The sequence below is a fragment of the Ips typographus genome, linkage group LG1 (assembly GCF_016097725.1).
Source record: "Ips typographus isolate SLU linkage group LG1, UJ_Ityp_2.0, whole genome shotgun sequence".
In the NCBI taxonomy this organism is placed as follows: Eukaryota; Metazoa; Arthropoda; class Insecta; order Coleoptera; family Curculionidae; genus Ips; species Ips typographus.
Window position 1 is genome coordinate 1,310,291 of NC_138422.1, and position 18,888 is coordinate 1,329,178.

General features: G+C 33.7%; 3 protein-coding genes across 3 annotated transcripts; 1 reads left to right on the forward strand and 2 right to left on the reverse strand.

Annotated features, from left to right (window-relative positions):
• LOC145735286 (uncharacterized) lies at positions 1-14,773 on the reverse strand. The gene is made up of 13 exons (XM_081989136.1): positions 14,269-14,773; positions 13,526-14,081; positions 13,310-13,466; positions 13,147-13,246; positions 9,597-9,701; positions 9,379-9,534; positions 9,237-9,290; positions 5,058-5,598; positions 768-921; positions 612-711; positions 457-558; positions 245-400; positions 1-195 (listed from the first exon to the last, which is right to left on the reverse strand). The coding sequence occupies exons 1-13, from the start codon at positions 14,275-14,277 to the stop codon at positions 139-141; spliced, it is 2,247 nt and encodes a 748-aa protein (XP_081845262.1). The 5' UTR covers positions 14,278-14,773; the 3' UTR covers positions 1-138.
• Positions 14,774-16,102: 1,329 nt separating this feature from the next.
• Positions 16,103-16,930, forward strand: Tsen34 (tRNA splicing endonuclease subunit 34). The gene has a single exon (XM_081989740.1). The coding sequence runs from the start codon at positions 16,167-16,169 to the stop codon at positions 16,926-16,928; it is 762 nt and encodes a 253-aa protein (XP_081845866.1). The 5' UTR covers positions 16,103-16,166; the 3' UTR covers positions 16,929-16,930.
• Positions 16,922-17,696, reverse strand: LOC145735757 (uncharacterized). The gene is made up of 3 exons (XM_081989804.1): positions 17,447-17,696; positions 17,212-17,394; positions 16,922-17,154 (listed from the first exon to the last, which is right to left on the reverse strand). Exons 1-3 carry the CDS (start codon positions 17,600-17,602, stop codon positions 16,954-16,956), a joined length of 540 nt encoding a protein of 179 aa, XP_081845930.1. The 5' UTR covers positions 17,603-17,696; the 3' UTR covers positions 16,922-16,953.
• Between the last annotated feature and the right edge of the window lie 1,192 nt (positions 17,697-18,888).

Genomic DNA, 18,888 nt, shown 5'->3' on the forward strand with positions numbered 1-18,888 from the left:
TTTGATGGACCACCTTGTATATTATATTCTTTTTCTAGAGGTAATGAAACATCAATTAGTATGCTGATGCCTATAAGGGCTAATTTACTAAAATTAAATGTCCCTGTTTGCTAAGGTTGCCAAATTGTGCCAAAGAGTTTACTTGGTGTACACTTGATGCAACACCGCAAAATAGCTGTAGGACGTGCGCAGTATCTGAAACCAAACACTAAAGACAGTTGCAGGCTGCGCCCCTTTCACTCACTTTCATCAGCGTTGCCAAATTTAAGGGAAACACCCCGCTCGCTTTCAGTACGATGGGGTATTTAGCTCTTTCCTTCGAAGTCAGCATAGTTTTTCGGTTTTTCACGCTCATCCCTAGCCAGTTTAGGTCGTAAAATTCCATGGAAATGCTGTTACTCTACAATTTTAACGTACTTAAGTTTACTATTCTGCTTTCTATTTTATAGAGTAAACCTCCTCCATTAACTGATGACCGTACCAGCAGTAAATCGTGACTTGAGTGATCATGCAGGTTAGGTAAGTGAGGAGTAGTCCGATTGTTTCACTAGAGGTCGCCTTTAAGTGAATTAACTTACTTATTTCAATTTCTTAGCAATCCCATCACTTACCAGCAAAACCTGGAATTCAATCAAACAAATAACGATACAACTACATAAAAACTGGATGAAAATTCCAAAAGAAAATTGATTTTCAATCTGGTTTGCATACCTGCACACAAAACCGACTAAACAATTTCTTAAAACTTTTCTTAAATTAAATGTTACCCCATAACTTCATTGTAATACAATACGCAGTGCTTCATTTTTGCTTCAATCACTTTTTGATCGTCGACATCCATAATTTGTTTAATTTTATGCCTTAAAATCTTCAGCAATCCTGTGGCAATAGCGACATGTTTGGCAAAAAGCCGATCCATACCTGCAAAAAAATAATGAACAGTGACAACACTGTTTTTGTGTACAGGGTGATTGTTTACAATTATTTGATCTGAGTTTTCAACGTTATTTTATAATTTTTTCTGTCTATATTCCTTACTTAATTGGTATTGTTTTTTATACGAAAACTGACAGAATATCAAGTTTTTCTGCCTCAAAATATGTGTCTTATACTAAATTTTGAATAAGAATAAATGCAAATTTAGCTAATTAAACACATTTTTTAATGATTTTAAAGCAGTTTTCAAAGTTCTGCTCTAAAACTGTCTTTCCAAGTCAATTTTAGCCTTAAAACTGTTTGAAAAACATCAAGACTTATAGTCACTCTTCTAGGATTTTAAGACTGTTCTGTTAAAGTTCTACAGTAAAACTGTGACTTTTTAAGACTAAAAGTGTTAGGCAATTTTCAACGTTTTGCTGTTAAATTTTGCTTTTCCTAGTCAATTTTAAGACTTTAAAACAAAGGAAAAAACAGGAAATTAACTTAATAATTGAATTTCTGAAATTTTAAGACAATTTTCAAAGTTTCTAATTCAGTTTTGTGTCTTTCAAGGTGTAGATAGCATTAAAATTGGCTTTATAGTCAAGATTATGGTCTTTCAAGACGATTTTTAAAGATTACAAGTAAATTAGTCAGTTTTCAAGTCAATTTTGTGTTTTTACAATTTGGAAACTTAATGAAATTGGTTGTAGACAGCATTGAAATTGGCTTAATAATCATATTTATGGACTTTAAAGTATTTGTTGACTTTCCAAGTAAATTTTAAGTCTTTTCCGATGTATTTTATGTTTGTTTCAAAAAAATATTGGGTTTTCAACGTTGTTTTATAATTTTTTCTGTCTATATTCCTGACTTAATTTGTATTGTTTTTTATATGAAAACTGACAGAATATCAAGTTTTTCTGCCTCAAAATATATAAGTAAATTTTGAATAAAAATAAATGCAAATTTAGTTAATTACGTACATTCTTATAATTTTGCAGTAGGTGTCAAAGTTCTACAGTAAAACTGTGACTTTTTAAAACAATTTTAATACTAAAAGTGTTTGAGCCAAATTTCAAGGCAATTTTCAACGTTTTGCTGTTAAACTCTGCTTTTCCTAGTCAATTTTAAGAATAAGTTTTTAAAACTAAGAAAAAAACCAGGAAACTAACTTAATAATTGAATTTCTGAACTTTTAAGACAGTTTTCAAAGTTTCTAATTCAATTTTGTGTCTTTCAAGGTGTAGATAGCATTGAAATTGGCTTTATAGTCAAGATTATGGTCTTTCAAGACGGTTTTTAGAGATTACAAGTAAATTAGTAAGTTTTCAAGTCAATTTTGTGTTTTTACAGTTTGGAAACTTAATGAAATTGGTTGTAGACAGCATTGAAATTGGCTTAATAACCATATTTATGGACTTTAAAGTATTTGTTGACTTTCCAAGTAAATTTTAAGTCTTTTCCGATGTATTTTATGTTTGTTACTTTTCGAAAAAATCTTGGGTTTTCAACGTTGTTTAATAATTTTTTCTGCCTATATTCTTGACTTAATTTTTATTGTTTTTTATATGAAAACTGACAGAATATCAAGTTTTTCTGCCTCAAAATATATAAGTAAACTTTGAATAAAAATAATTGCAAATTTAGTTAATTAAATACATTCTTATGATTTCAAAGCAGTTTTCAAAGTTCTGCTATAAAACTGTGACTTTCCAAGTCAATTTCAGCTGTAAAACTGTTTGAAAAACATCAGAATACTTTAAAATTGACTTATTAGTCACACTTCTAGGATTTTAAGACTATTTCTCAAAGTTCTATAGTAACAGTGTGACTTTTTAAGACTAAAAGTGTTTGAACCAAATTTCAAGGCAATTTTCAACATTTTGCTGTTAAACTCTGCTTTTCCTAGTCAATTTTGAGAATAAGTTTTTAAAACTAAGAAAAAAACCAGGAAACTAACTTAATAATTGAATTTCTGAACTTTTAAGACAGTTTTCAAAGTTTCTAATTCAGTTTTGTGTCTTTCAAGGTGTAGATAGCATTGAAATTGGCTTTATAGTCAAGATTATGGTCTTTCAAGACGGTTTTTAAAAATTACAAGTAAATTAGTCAGTTTCCAAGTCAATTTGGGTTTTTACAGTTTGGAAACTTAAGGAAATTGGTTGTAGACAGCATTGAAATTGGCTTAATAGTCATATTTATGGACTTTAAAGTACTTGTTGACTTTCCAAGTAAATTTTAAGTCTTTTCCGATGTATTTTGTTTGTTACTATGCGAAAAAATCTTGGTTTTTCAACGTTGTTTTATAATTTTTTCTGTCTATATTCCTGACTTAATTTTTATTGTTTTTTATATGAAAACTGACAGAATATCAAGTTTTTCTGCCTCAAAATATATAAGTAAATTTTGAATAAAAATAAATGCAAATTTAGTTAATTAAGTACATTCTTATGATTTTAAAGCAGTTTTCAAAGTTCTGCTATAAAACTGTGACTTTCCAAGTCAATTTCAGCCTTAAAAATGTTTGAAAAACATTAGAATACTTTAAAATTGACTTATTAGTCACACTTCTAGGATTTTAAGACTATTTCTCAAAGTTCTATAGTAACAGTGTGACTTTTTAAGACTAAAAGTGTTTGAACCAAATTTCAAGGCAATTTTCAACATTTGGCTGTTAAACTCTGCTTTTCCTAGTCAATTTTAAGAATAAGTTTTTAAAACTAAGAAAAAAACCAGGAAACTAACTTAATAATTGAATTTCAGAACTTTTAAGACAGTTTTCAAAGTTTCTAATTCAGTTTTGTGTCTTTCAAGGTGTAGATAGCATTGAAATTGGCTTTATAGTCACGATTATGGTCTTTCAAGACGGTTTTTAAAAATTACAAGTAAATTAGTCAGTTTCCAAGTCAATTTGGGTTTTTACAGTTTGGAAACTTAAGGAAATTGGTTGTAGACAGCATTGAAATTGGCTTAATAGTCATATTTATGGACTTTAAAGTACTTGTTGACTTTCCAAGTAAGTTTTAAGTCTTTTCCGATGTATTTTGTTTGTTACTTTTCGAAAAAATATTGGGTTTTCAACGTTGTTTTATAATTTTTTCTGTCTATATTCCTGACTTAATTTGTATTGTTTTTTATATGAAAACTGACAGAATATCAAGTTTTTCTGCCTCAAAATATATAAGTAAATTTTGAATAAAAATAAATGCAAATTTAGTTAATTAAGTACATTCTTATGATTTTAAAGCAGTTTTCAAAGTTCTGCTATAAAACTGTGACTTTCCAAGTCAATTTCAGCTGTAAAACTGTTTGAAAAACATCAGAATACTTTAAAATTGACTTATTAGTCACACTTCTAGGATTTTAAGACTATTTCTCAAAGTTCTACAGTAAAACTGTGACTTTTTAAGACTAAAAGTGTTTGAACCAAATTTCAAGGCAATTTTCAACATTTTGCTGTTAAACTCTGCTTTTCCTAATCAATTTTAAGAATAAGTTTTTAAAACTAAGGAAATTAACTTAATAATTGAATTTCTGAACTTTTAAGACTTAAGAGAAGTTTTCAAAGTTTCTAATTCAATTTTGTGTCTTTCAAGGTGTAGATAGCATTGAAATTGGTTTTATAGTCAAGATTATAGTCTTTCAAGACGGTTTTTAGAGATTACAAGTAAATTAGTAAGTTTTCAAGTCAATTTTGTGTTTTTACAGTTTGGAAACTTAATGAAATTGGTTGTAGACAGCATTGAAATTGGCTTAATAGTCATATTTATGGACTTTAAAGTACTTGCTGACTATCCAAGTAAATTTTAAGTCTTTTGGGATTTGGAAAAGTGTAGATAACATTACAATTGACTTGATAGTGAAATTTCTAGACTTTTCAGACAGTTTGCAAGGTTTTGAAGTAAAGCAGTAAATTTCCAAGTCAATGAGTCTTTTAGAACTTAAAAACTTGAAAATGACATTGAAATTGACTTAATACTGAAATTTATGGACTTTAAAGACAGTTTTCACGTCAATTCTAAACACCCTATATTCTGTCAAATTAAAATTAACTGAGTTACCTACCTATTGAGTAAAATATAAATAATAATCACCCTGAACATACAAAATCCTACGTTTAAATAACTAAAACGTACATCCGTTAGATAAGGCGCTCAAAGCAACAATAAAAAATTCCCCAGCAAAAACGGCCCAATAATAGTCATCAGGATTGAAGGGAAACTTTGCCAAAGTGGGATAGTTTCTTTCCATTGTAGTGTAATTGGCCACCAAAGGCGTCGCCCCGTACAATAGAATGGAACCTAAAACCGTCACTAAATACATGGTTAACATGTTGTGACATGCCGTTAAGGTCCGTTTAAGGATGGTCAATTCCCGATCGTCAGCCAGAGCAAAAATTTGCTTTACCAAGATTCGGTCCAACTGTGTCAATGACTTTAAATGCAAACCAAATAGTTTATTAAGGGTGTTGATGTGAGAGAGGGTGATCATGAAAGCGGCAGTAATTTCCGCCAAATCCGTGGTAGAAAGTCCATAATAAATCGAAGCCAGAACCTGCATCGTTGTCAAAACGTAGGTAACTCCTGTTGGTAGATGCAACTTTAGGTTACCAGACACGAAACCGGTTATTCCCAGGAATAACCGTTCCTCTTTCAGAAATGTCTGGATGTTATAACGCTAAGGGAATTTTAGTTATAGTATTCTTTAGTAGTAACAACTGCTTAAATCAAACTACCTGATAATTGGACATGTTCTATAAAACTACGTAAAAATGGGGGAAATGTGGCTGCTTTTATAATCTTAAATTGATTTCTTCGTTAATGATTAATTACGAAAAAATGGGCGTAACGAACTTTTACAGATAATGTTTTAAGGATTGAATAGGTCATTATGTTTCACATGCTCTGAAATTTTTATATGCAATTTAAAATGGTGGTCTTGGATATATTTTCTTTTTTACGAGTATCTATTATATGATAGTATGTTATTCAACTTTTCCATTAATCCGTACATGTGACATCTTTTTAGACTACTTTAGGAGCATTTCAAAAGTTCTGGACTGCTTTTAAGGCATTTTAAAACTTATACACGGTTCTAGAAACTTATGGAAGCTTTTAAACTGCTTTAGAAGCATTTGGAAGCTTTAAGACTAACTTGAAATCCTTTGAGAGCTTCTAGACTAGATGAAAATCATTTGGAAGCCTTTGAAGTGTTCTAAAAGCTTTTGGAAGCTCCTGGACTGCTTTGGAAGGCTTTCGACTGCTTGAGAAGCATTTTGAAGTTTCTGTAGTACTTTGAAATCTTTTTAGACTACTTTAAGAGCATTTGGACAGTTAACTTAAGTTACTAAAGAGCATTGAAGGTTCTGGACTGATTTAAGGCATTTGGAACCTTGTAGACAGTTGTAGAACCTTTTGAAAGCTGTTAAACTGCTCTAGAAGCATACGGAAGCTTCTAGACTGCCTTAAAATCTTCTGAAAGCTTCTAGACCAGTTGAAGATCATTTGGAAGCCTTTAGAGTCTTCTTAAGGCTTTTGAAAGGTTCTAGACTGTTTTGAAAGGCTGCTGTAGAAGCATTTTCGAGTTTCTGTAGTATTTTGATATCTTTTTATACTACTTTAGGAGCATTTGGACAGTTTAAAGAGCATTGAAGGTTTTGGAATGCTTTTAAGGTATTTGGAACCTTGTAGACAGTTCTAGAAACTTTTAGAAGCTGTTAAACTGCTCTAGAAGCATACGGAAGCTTTTAGACTGCCTTAAAATCTTCTGAAAGCTTCTAGACTAGTTGAAGATCGTTTGGAAGCCTTTAGAGTCTTCTGAAAGCTTTTGGAAGCTTCTAGACGGTTTTGAAAAACTGCTTTAGAATCATTTTCGAGTTTCTGTAGTATTTTAAAATATTTTTAGACTTGTTTAAGAACATTTGGAAGGTTTTGGACAGTTTAAAGAGCATTAAAGGTCCTCTAAGGCATTTGGAACCTTGTAGACAATTGTAGAAACTTTTGGAAGCTGTTAAACTGCTCTAGAAGCATACGGAAGCTTTTAGACTGCCTTAAAATCTTCTGAAAGCTTCTAGACTAGTTGCAGATCATTTGGAAGTCTTTAAAGTCTTCCAAAGGCTTTTGAAAGCTTCTAGACTGTTTTGAAAGACTGCTTTAGAAGTATTTTCGAGTTTCTATAGTATTTTGAAATCTTTTTAGACTACTTTAAGAGCATTTGGACAGTTAACTTAAGTTACTAAAGAGCATCGAAGGTTCTGGACTGATTTAAGGCATTTGGAACTTTGTAGACAGTTCTAGAAACTTTTGGAAGCTGTTAAACTGCTCTAGAAGCATACGGAAGCTTCTAGACTGCCTTAAACTCTTCTGAAAGCTTCTAGACCAGTTGAAGATCATTTGGAAGCCTTTAGAGTCTTCTTAAGGCTTTTGAAAGGTTCTAGACTGTTTTGATAGGCTGCTTTAGAAGCATTTTCGAGTTTCGGTAGTATTTTAAAATCTTTTTAGACTTGTTTAAGAACATTTGGAAGGTTTTGGACAGTTTAAAGAGCATTAAAGGTCCTCTAAGGCATTTGGAACCTTGTAGACAATTGTAGAAACTTTTGGAAGCTGTTAAACTGCTCTAGAAGCATACGGAAGCTTTTAGACTGCCTTAAAATCTTCTGAAAGCTTCTAGACTAGTTGAAGATTATTTGGAAGCCTTTAGAGTCTTCTAAAGACTTTTGAAAGCTTCTAGATTGTTCTAAAAACTGTTTTAGAAGCATTTTCGAGTTTCTGTAGTATTTTGAAATCTTTTTATACTACTTTAGGAGCATTTGGATAGTTTAAAGAAAATTGAAGGTTCTGAACTGCTTTTAAGGCATTTAGACGTTGAATTTTATTGTTTTTCACAAAACTGACAGTTCCAGTGATTAAAAGTAGTCGTTTTAGCATTTTCCGCCAATATGACAACTTTTACATTTTTAATGAGAAAATGACAATTTTGACAGCATGAATGTTAAGAGCGCTAGTTTAGCTTTTAGTCAAATCATCAACTTTTATTTCCTGAAATTTGACCCGTTTTGACATTCTCAAACATTTTCCTGTGTACTTTGTAATTCTAACAACTTTTGACAATTTTTGTGTTTACTCTCAAACCAGGCGATTGTCTAGTATGACTGCATATGGTCCAGTATACAGGTGTGGTAAATCCAAAAGCGACCATAGGAAAACCGTGTAACGGACAGAGAAACGTAGGTAATTGCATGCGCGGGAGAAAGACAGAAAACGAAAAAAATATCAAGTAGGCCATATTTTTAGCGCGCTGTTGCCAAACGCCGTAAGTAAGTTTGTCGAGGGTATTGAATACTTACGGCGTTTGGCAACAGTGCGCAAAAAATATGGCCTACTTGATATTTTTTTCGTTTTCTGTCTTTCTCCCGCGCATGCAATTACCTACGTTTCTCTGTCCGTTACATTCGTGTCCGTTACACAATTTCTTTTGGATTTACCACACCTGTATGTTTTTCAACGTTTTGTCTTTAAAAATTGATTAGAATGACTAGAAATAGCGCGTTATTTGTCTGAATTTATAACTTTCGTTATAATTTGGATAAATTTTAAAACATCATATTTTATAACATTAATATTACTTATATCGCCTGTTGTAAAAACTTTACAGGTAAATCAACATCTTGTGTTAATTTCCTTTTGCCTTAAAACTTTGTCACCCAAAAGTTAGTCATTTGGATTAATTATAGGCTTGTTGCCCTATATACGGTGCCCTTATAATTATTCTATAGTCGGGTTTACACCCCTTAGTGGCCTTATGAATTAATTAAAACGAACCAAAAGTGATTATCCCAGAAACTCTATAATTATTCGTTTTTATGTGAACATCCATTCGGTTTACTATATTGATTAGGACACTAAGGTTTGTTTTCCTAAATTGGGTTTAAAGACAACTTAAATGTAACGTGTATTGGATTAAGTGGTTCTTCAACTTAGTTGGTAAAAAAAACATTAGTTCACATTATGGTTTTGTCGTGATTTCGTAGTAAAGGTAATTTTAGGTCAAATAATTGCAACAAAAACAATATTTTATTCTTAAAAAAAGTTTACAAAGTATTTACTAGTCATTATGGTTTTTTAAAATAATTCTAAGAGTCATCTGTTAATAACTTTTGATGAAAATTCTAAATATCTCTGGTATTCCTAAGGGATTTTAAAAGTATCTGGAAATACTGAATTCTTGATAATTTTTGCGAATTTTATTTGCGACTGTTGGATAATTGTTGCAGTGCGTACAATAAATAATAAAATTCCGTTGACTATCGGTTTTTAATTCTTGTAAATCTGCTGTAGAACAGCAAAGTAAGAGTAGGACGATCTCAGTATCTGAAAGTGGATATAACAATCCAAAATCCGGCTTTAAAAATTTCTGAAAAGTTTTGTATTTTAGTTTTTACGACATACAAATACTTACTTTCATTAGAGTGAAGAGATTTAGTCTAAATACGCCCATAGCCTGTAAACCAAGAGGCTTTTTAGCCCTCTCCATAAGCATAATCAACATTTTTTGATTAGTAACTTTGAGCTCGTGCCAGTCGATCACATAGCAGGCCATAGTAATTCCGTTGCTCTAGAAAATAATCTCAGAGGTACTAAAGGTAGTTTTTAAATTTAAAATAAAAACTAAAATACTTCTTCTGTTAAGATGTGACCGTACCAACAGTACAGCACCAATTGAATAGTCATGCAGGTTAGGTAAACGAGTAGCAAACCAATTTTTCCGTTTTTAGAAGAAACCTAAAAAATGTATTTTACTGTCTTAAAAATGTAATTATCTGCCTAAAATATTTATTTATCTCGTCATAGTCATTTAGTAGAAAATGAGCATAAACTTGCAAAAACCCATTCTTACTGTCAGTTTGTTCGTGTCATGCACACAGATCCAGAAACTTAACTTTTTATAAAAAAATCGATTTTGGGTATTTAATATGCTTAAATGAATGTTACTATATTGAATACCCCATCTTCGATTAAGCAGAACGCACACAAAATTTAAAAAAAAAAAAAAAATTTATGTGATTGAATTTTTTGCCATTTTCAAATGGAGATGTAGGAGTCGAATTTGAACACGGTTTTGACTAATTTTCGGTCAGGAAATCCATTGTCAACAACTTTCAACTTAAGCAGCCCATTTTTAGCAAAGTATGCAGAAAAAACAATTTTCCTCCAACAATCGTAAAAAAAATTAACTCTAGCAACGTCGCAACTATCCTCCAGTCCTGAATGATCTTGTAAAACTTGTCTTTGAACGATATTGTCTTAGAAAACGGCAATTTGGCAACTTTGCATTGCTTTGTCATTGACTGAACACAAACTAAGGGTGCAAATGGATTTTCTGGCCGGAAACTAATCGAAAATTATCGGCGCTATTAGTGTACCCAAAATTTTTAGTGAAAAGTCTAGTTTCTCAAATTAACTGTATTCAAAGGCGTAAAATGGCGTCTATAGAGGCCTCTGGCAAGCCTAAAGAATGTTTCAAATTTCTCTGGCAGAGAAACATTGCGGCTTGTAGAGTTTTATGACATTTATTTTGACAATTGTTACGCGTCAGTCAATATAACATCTTGCACGTGACAACTGTCAAACTACGATCATTCAGGCCATGAAACTACCTAAATCAAAGTCAAAAACTGTTTATTTACAGTTCTAGAGACATTATGACATTAATAGCTGTTCGGCAGTTATTTTGACAGTTGTCACGTGTCAGTCAATATAAATTCTAATATAATACCACCTGACAGCAGTCAAATTACGTCACAATCATAAAACTACTACATTCAGAATGAAGAACTGTTTATTTGCAGTTGTAGAGACATTGTCACCTATACAGTGTTGTAATAATTATTTTGACAGTTCTCACGTGTCAGTTTATGTAAATGTTCTTCTAATATCACGTGACAGCTGTCCACTATGTCAAAACTGTCAAACTACGGTCATTCGGACCATAAAATTAATAGAATCCACATCTAAAGCAGTTTACTTGCAATGTTCGAAACATTGTGACTTGTAGACCTTTATGACACTTATTTTGACAATTGTTACGCGTCAGTCAATATAAATTCTTGCACGTGACAACTGTCAAATCCGCCACAACTGTGGAAACTACGATCATTCAGGCCATGAATCTACTAAAATCAAAGTCAAAAACTGTTTATGTACAGTTCTAGCCATACGATAAATAAATAAATAAATCTAGAAACGTTTTGACTTTAATAGCTTTTCGGCAGTTATTTTGACAGTTGTCGCGTGTCAGTCAATATAAATTTAACAAATAATATTATCTAGAGATCTCTTGCAACATTAAATGGCGCCTAAAGGCTTCTGACAGTTACCAATAACAAAAAGGATGCTTTAGAGGCTTCTGGTCACATTTAATAGCCCCTAACAGCCTCTGACAGATGTAAAAAACTTTTTAAGGCCTCTGACAGTTACCAATAACTAAAAGAATGCTTTAGAGGCTTCTGGTCACATTGAATAGCCCCTAACAGCCTCTGACAGATGTAAAAAACTTTTTAAAGCCTCTGACAGTTACCAATAACTAAAAGAATGCTTTAGAGGCTTCTGGCAACATTTAAATGGCGCCTAAAGGCCTCTGACAGATCCAAAAAACTTTTAAAGGCCTCTGACAGTTACCAATAACTAAAAGAATGCTTTAGAGGCTTCTGGCAACATTAAATGGCGCCTAAAGGCCTCTGACAGATGTAAAAAACTTTTAAAGGCCTCTGACAGTTACCAATAACTAAAAGGATGCTTTAGAGGCTTCTGGCAACATTAAATGGCGCCTAAAGGCCTCTGACAAATCCAAAAAACTTTTAAAGTCCTCTGACAGTTACCAATAACTAAAAGAATGCTTTAGAGGCTTCTGGCAACATTTAAATGGCGCCTAAAGGCCTCTGACAGATCCAAAAAACTTTTAAAGGCCTCTGACAGTTACCAATAACTAAAAGAATGCTTTAGAGGCTTCTGGCAACATTAAATGGCGCCTAAAGGCCTCTGAAAGATCCAAAAAACTTTTAAAAGCGTCTGACAGATGTAAAAAACTTTTAAAGGCCTCTGACAGTTACCAATAACTAAAAGAATGCTTTAGAGGCTTCTGGTCACATTGAATAGCCCCTAACAGCCTCTGACAGATGTAAAAAACTTTTTAAGGCCTCTGACAGTTACCAATAACTAAAAGAATGCTTTAGAGGCTTCTGGCAACATTTAAATGGCGCCTAAAGGCCTCTGACAGATCCAAAAAACTTTTAAAGGCCTCTGACAGTTACCAATAACTAAAAGAATGCTTTAGAGGCTTCTGGCAACATTAAATGGCGCCTAAAGGCCTCTGACAGATGTAAAAAACTTTTAAAGGCCTCTGACAGTTACCAATAACTAAAAGAATGCTTTAGAGGCTTCTGGCAACATTAAATGGCGCCTAAAGGCCTCTGACAGATGTAAAAAACTTTTAAAGGCCTCTGACAGTTACCAATAACTAAAAGAATGCTTTAGAGGCTTCTGGCAACATTAAATGGCGCCTAAAGGCCTCTGAAAGATCCAAAAAACTTTTAAAAGCGTCTGACAGATGTAAAAAACTTTTAAAGGCCTCTGACAGTTACCAATAACTAAAAGAATACTTTAGAGGCTTCTGGCAACATTAAATGGCGCCTAAAGGCCTGTGATAGATCCAAGAAACTTTTGAAAGCCTCTGACAGATATAAAAAAACTTTAAAAAGCCTCTGACAGTTACCAGTAACTAAAAGAATACTTTAGAGTCTTCTGGTAACCTTAAATGGCGCCTAAAGGCCTCTGACAGATCCAAAAAACGTTTAAAAGCGTCTGACAGATGTAAAAAACTTTTAAAGGCCTCTGACAGTTACCAATAACTAAAAGAATGAAGAGGACGGATTTAGAGGCGAAGAAGGTGAAAACTTACTTCCTCGTGCGTTAAAGACATATTGTCTACCTTTTGTACAATATACTATTTAACTTCAAATATTGCTATACCGGGTGAAACAATGAACAAAATTCATGTTCACATTCAAATACAATTCATTCAAGTCATCATATTATAAAAACTAACCCTGTACAACAACTTTCTATTGTAACAAAAAGTTTTTACAGAATGGATAACTAAAATTTTTGAAAAACACCTCTATAAATAGGGAAAATGGAAACATTTTTCTTGTGAATTTTTAAGTCTTACCACTAAAAGCTGGAAACCAGTTAGACAGATTACGATGGCGCTACATAAAAACTGAATTAGCACTCCGTACGAGTAAATTCTTTGGATTTTAGTCACGTATCTGAAATTAAAGATGATTAATTAGTACTTATTAATTAAGACTTTAAAATTGATGAGAACCTACGAAATTATTTCATCATAGTAAATGACGCAATGTTTCAGCTTATCCTCTATGGTTCGATCATCTTCAGTAGTTTGTAGCATCGTACTGATTCTTTTGCGTAAGATTTTGCATAGAGTGGTGGCAATCACTGCGTGTTTGGCAAATAAACAATCCATGGCTGAAGAAACCATATAAACTAATTATCTCAAATAATTCAAGTTACAGAGGAGTACTTACAACCATTATTCCACGCACTTACAGCCACTGCAATCACTTCTCCAAGAAAAATCGCCACGTAGTAATCATCGGGATTGAAAGGAAATTTGCCGGGAAAAGGATAGTTTTTCCTTCCGTTAGAGACGTTGTCCATTAAGGGTGCCACCCCATACATTAAAGTAACAAACGCGCAACTGATCAAAAAAACCGTCAAAATCTTCTGGCATTTTGCAAACGCTGCACGTAAAATGTTCTCCTCTTCTTCAGTTACGCTAGTGAATACGTGCTGTTCGAGCGTCTTGTCCAAATCCGCCAGTTTCCAAGATTTCAAGTGGAAATTGATCAATTTATTGACGAAACTAACTTGGGTCATAGAAAAGAGTAATATCTCCGACACTTTAGCCAAATCAGTGGTGGCCAGGGCAAAATTCACTACCGACGCCACTTGGATAAAAGTGATCGAGTAGGTAAGAATAGTGGATAAGTTTACCAGAGGAGTGCGCCTGATGCGACTGGGGTAGAAACCACCAATTCCCAATCGAACCTGTTCGGGTTTCAGAAATTGGTCAAAACGTACCTAAAATTAAAGAACACGTGTTTCCAGATAGCAAAGATACAAAAGTCATTATTAAAAGCAGATGGGAAGTATTTGCGTAAGTGTGGTCGAACCACTGTGTGTATAGTTTGTCATAAAATTTCAAATTTTTTTCCAAAAAAAGACGAATTAAAGAATACCGACAAACTTTTCTTATCAATTTGCTTACCTGAGCCATCGCTCCAAAGAGACTTTACAAGATCGGTTTTTAACTCTTTCTCACTATGAAACTTTGAAGTCTTCTTTGGAACATTACCCACTAAAGTTTTAATCAAAATTGGTCTTTTACACCTTTATCATACGACAAATTGAAGACGACATCCCTCATCAATCCCCATCATTTAGAATCTCTCTAATTAGAGAGGCGTTTTCTGTCTGTGTAATTAAACGACGTTAGGCATGGCCTTTGGGAGATAATTGACTAAAGTTTTGAACAAACAGTGAAATACGCTGAAACCTATTTGATATTAAAACTTAATGCAATACCGCAAAAAAATTCTACTGAACTATCACAACAAAAACTGTCAAAATCAAACGACTCAGGCCGCATTCGTTTTCACGCTCCATGGAGCGAGCAGAACGTTTTTGACGTCACAATGACGTAATTTGACAGTTGGTCAAATTATGGTTTTGCCAAATTACGTCATCGTGACGTCAAAAAAGCTCTGCTAGCTCCATGGAGCGTGAAAACGAATACGGCCTGAGTTGTTTGATTTTGACAGTTTTTGCTGTGATAGTTCAGTAGAATTTTTTTTTTTGAGCAACAAACCAAACTTCTTAATTTTTTATTTGATTTTTGGAATCAAAATTTTGGTGCACTTTTCCAGAAACTCGTTCATAACTCGCTTATTTGAAACACACTGTATAAAACCACCGTATAAGTTGTCCCGTTTAGCCGCTAGAGGACGTCAAAGTTGACTCTCGTTTTTTGCAGTTTTTGCTCAATATCTCAGGAACGTTTCAGATTGGAGGTCTGAACTTATTACCACAAATGCACCTCGATGGGATGCAACTTTTACCTTCTATAAACTTTTTTGATACCATGCACCGTTTGATCTTGAAAAATTAAAAACTGAATTGTCAAGAATTTTCAAGGGTGACCTGATTTTTTTTAAAACATTTTTTATTTTCAAAATTAACCTCAACTGCTTAAATACCTTCAGGTTAATAGTACAAAAATGCCGTAAAGTGTCATTTGTCAAAATGTCATTTTGCAAGGGTGCCACGCCCTAAAGTGCCAAAATTGACATAATTTCAAGGTCATCTCCGAAACGGTGACAGTTAGAGCAAAATGGACGTCAGATTTGTGTTCCCCAAGTTCAAATTAGTTAAAAAAATTACTTTGATTAAGGAAAGTCCAAAATTGTCGCCGTTAGTATAGTAGGCCCAAAAAATTCCTAATTTAGATTAAATTTTCGTGCATTTTTCCAGCTTATTTGAAACACCCTGTATAAAACCACCGTATAACAAAAGAAAGCTAATAAATGGGGCTATCACGTGACGTTGAGCAGGCACGGCTAAGTTGCCCCGTTTAGCTGCTAGAGGGCGTCAAAGTTGACTCTCGTTTTTTGCAGTTTTTGCTCAATATCTCAGGGACGTTTTAGGTTAGAGGTTTGAAGTTTTTTACCACAAATGCACTTCGATGGGATGCAACTTATACTTTCTATACACTTTTTTGGTACCACGCACCGTTTGACTTTAAAAAATTAAAAACTAGAATTGTCAAGAAATTTCAAGCAAAAATTTTTTATTTTCAAAATTAACCTCAACTGCCTGAATACTGTCAAGTACAAGAACGTAAAAAAACAGGAATTATTTTTGAATTTCCATTTCAGATTTTCCAATTTTTCCGGAAAATTAACAAAAATTTTCCATAAATGTAATTTTCCGCAAATTTGACATCCCTGGCGACAACTGATTTGACATAACTACTGGTCTATTTGTCCTCCAAGAGTTTTGTTTACCAATCAGCGGCTCGCTCTTGTTGTATCCCTTGACAACTGAAAAGTTAGGTTAGAAGTTTTATTTACACCTAATTACTTACATACACAACATTAGTTTTTGGAAATGATTAAACTGAAATATGTGAATAAAAATATTCTGGTGTACGACCTGGACCATTGGATCTTACTAAGAAAAACCCATCGCATTATGGGACACATCATAGGTAATACCGGTTTTATTCCATCACTTCCTGCTAAACTATTGGCCGAAGAAGCAATTCTGCTCCTAGACAAGGGTTTAGCTGAAGTGATTGAAAGTGATAAAAACTTTAATGGTATCCACCAAAATCCGGCCTTCGAGGCGCATATGCTGCAAGCTGAACAAGCTGAATACAGACAGGTGCGTAAAGCACAACTGGAAGTTTTAATAGACAAAATTGTGGCAAAGAGACGTGAACTAGGCGATCAAAGATCTCAGGATGAAATATTAAATGAGGAACTGGAAAAGTCTACTCACATTTCTAAAGAGAATATGTTATGGCCGATATTTTTGAATGATAAATCAAGTGGGTTACCAATTGACAAAAGTGATATTTTAGCTTTGACTAACCCTTTAAGGACAGCAGTGTACAAAGATTTGTGGGAGAGTGGATATTATGTGACTAGTGGTGAAAAGTTTGGTGGGGATTTTTTGGTTTACTTAGGAGATCCAATATGTTTTCATGCAATTTTTATAGTTAAATGTGTAGACTCTGATAGGACAATTTCACCCACTGAGTTGGTGGCCTTTGGTCGTTTGGGGGTGTCCGTAAAAAAACGTGCGGTGTTAGCCTCCCTACAAGACGGAAGGGTAAATTACTTGACAATAAACTGGATAGATGCCTAGAATTTGTCTTTATTTTTAATATAATTTACAAGTCGCAACAGGACATGGATCTGGCAAAAGTGCAAGCCACCGACGACCAGTTGTACATCATAAAAATGGTCATGAGCAATGCGCGCTTCCTTAAATTTAACCCATCTATAAACATTCTTGTTAAAAACACTACAAACTCTAGTGAGATGATTAGGGCATACAATCCCAGGAATGGCATGTAGAAGATTGAGTTGTTCTGAAAATTGACTGCTTTGTTTAAAATTGTTAAGTGATTTCTAGTGGGTGCACTAACTGTTAATAAACCAACCAGCAGGAAGAAGTAATACTCCATAGACAAAACTAATGATATAAGCTTAAAGTCCCGCTCAGCTTCTGGCGTAATAATTTTTCCACTTTTCATACCTTCTTTGTGTAGATAACCGGGAAGAACTGAACCACATTTTATTATTCTGTAAATATCAAAGCCGCTCAGTACCTAAAAGTTCATAAGTTTGGTTTGTGTTGATTGGTAGATAATTTCATAATACCACTCCTAGAGCTCCTAAAACGCCAACGTAAAAAGGCGCTAGGGCTAGAACTGGATGGCGGCAGATTCTATTGATATGCAGCTTGTTTTTTCGAAGCAAAGGGCCTACGATGGTGTGAAATGGAATTTTCATGGTTTTCTCGACAGTCCCGTGCATGTCATTATTCCTGATGCTTTTTCGGCAGATTGATTAATTTCAGTATTCAATTTTGACTGGAGATTTGAATTATTAATTGACAGTGACTCAGTCTAATTGACATGTACTTGTTGTCTTGCATTTTACACTCCAATCAATCTTTTATCTTACTTAATATTTGTCTGTGTTAAAATGCACTAGAATTTAATTAGAACAAGAATTTACAATATGTATGCCTCAGGTAATACAATTTTTTGAACCCTTGTACCAGACACTGAAAGTTTAGGCAAAATTAGGGGGACAGTCAAAACTTAGATTTAGTTTAACATCAATTTCCTCTTCAATCCTTCGCTAGATTTTGATCATCTTTTTTATGAATTGTAGCTTGATTCTTTATGAATACATCTGTCTTATTACGATTTTTAAATGGTTTGTCATATACAGGGACGAAAAAGAAGTACGGAATTTTTTTTCGTTTTGAGACACCCTGTGGAGAGAACAAGTGAGAATTGAAAATAGTTTATAACAGCAAATTGTAGCCCGTTATTTTCTGAACATTTCCTTTTTTTATTCCTTCTGATATCTCAATTTTCAAAGAAAATTCAGGGTTTCGAAGAAAATGTGGATATTGATCTCATTTTTCCACACCTGTTTTAGCGGTTTGGTTATTGCCAAGCGAAAGTCAAGAACATTCATCATTTTGATTGTTAAAAATCCAACATGTTACAGCGATGTTGCTGACATGTTAGGAAAATCAGAATCTATCGTAATGTAAGACGTTGGAGACAATCGGGAGAGTATGTGAGGAGACGAGGTCATAGAAGAAAACGGTCAACCACGGCTAGATATGACAGATTCATAGTCTTGCAAACATTATTGAATAGGCGTAAAACAGTACAGCAGAAGGCTAAATGCTTTTTGTTCACAGATGAGAGTCAATTTTGTGTTAATTCCATCGACGGCAGGGAAAGGTTATATCACCACCAAGGAGAACAAGATGAACAATTTAATTTTACTCCCACTGCCTCCTATGGTGGAAGCTCAGTGTGATGGTCTGGGATGGAATATGCTTAGAGGCACGAACAGAGTTGGTGGTTGTTAATGGAGCTTTAAATGCAAATGGAATATATTCGAAATGTTCAGAGAAAACTTTTTGCTAATGCACGACAATGCCCTCCCTCACAAGGCTCGTGTCTCCGACTTTTTCAATGTCGTCAGAAAAAGAACAATGGCGTGGCCGGCATGTTCTCCAAATATTAATCCGATTGAACATGTCAGGGACATGTTAGGTAGACGATTAAGGTTCA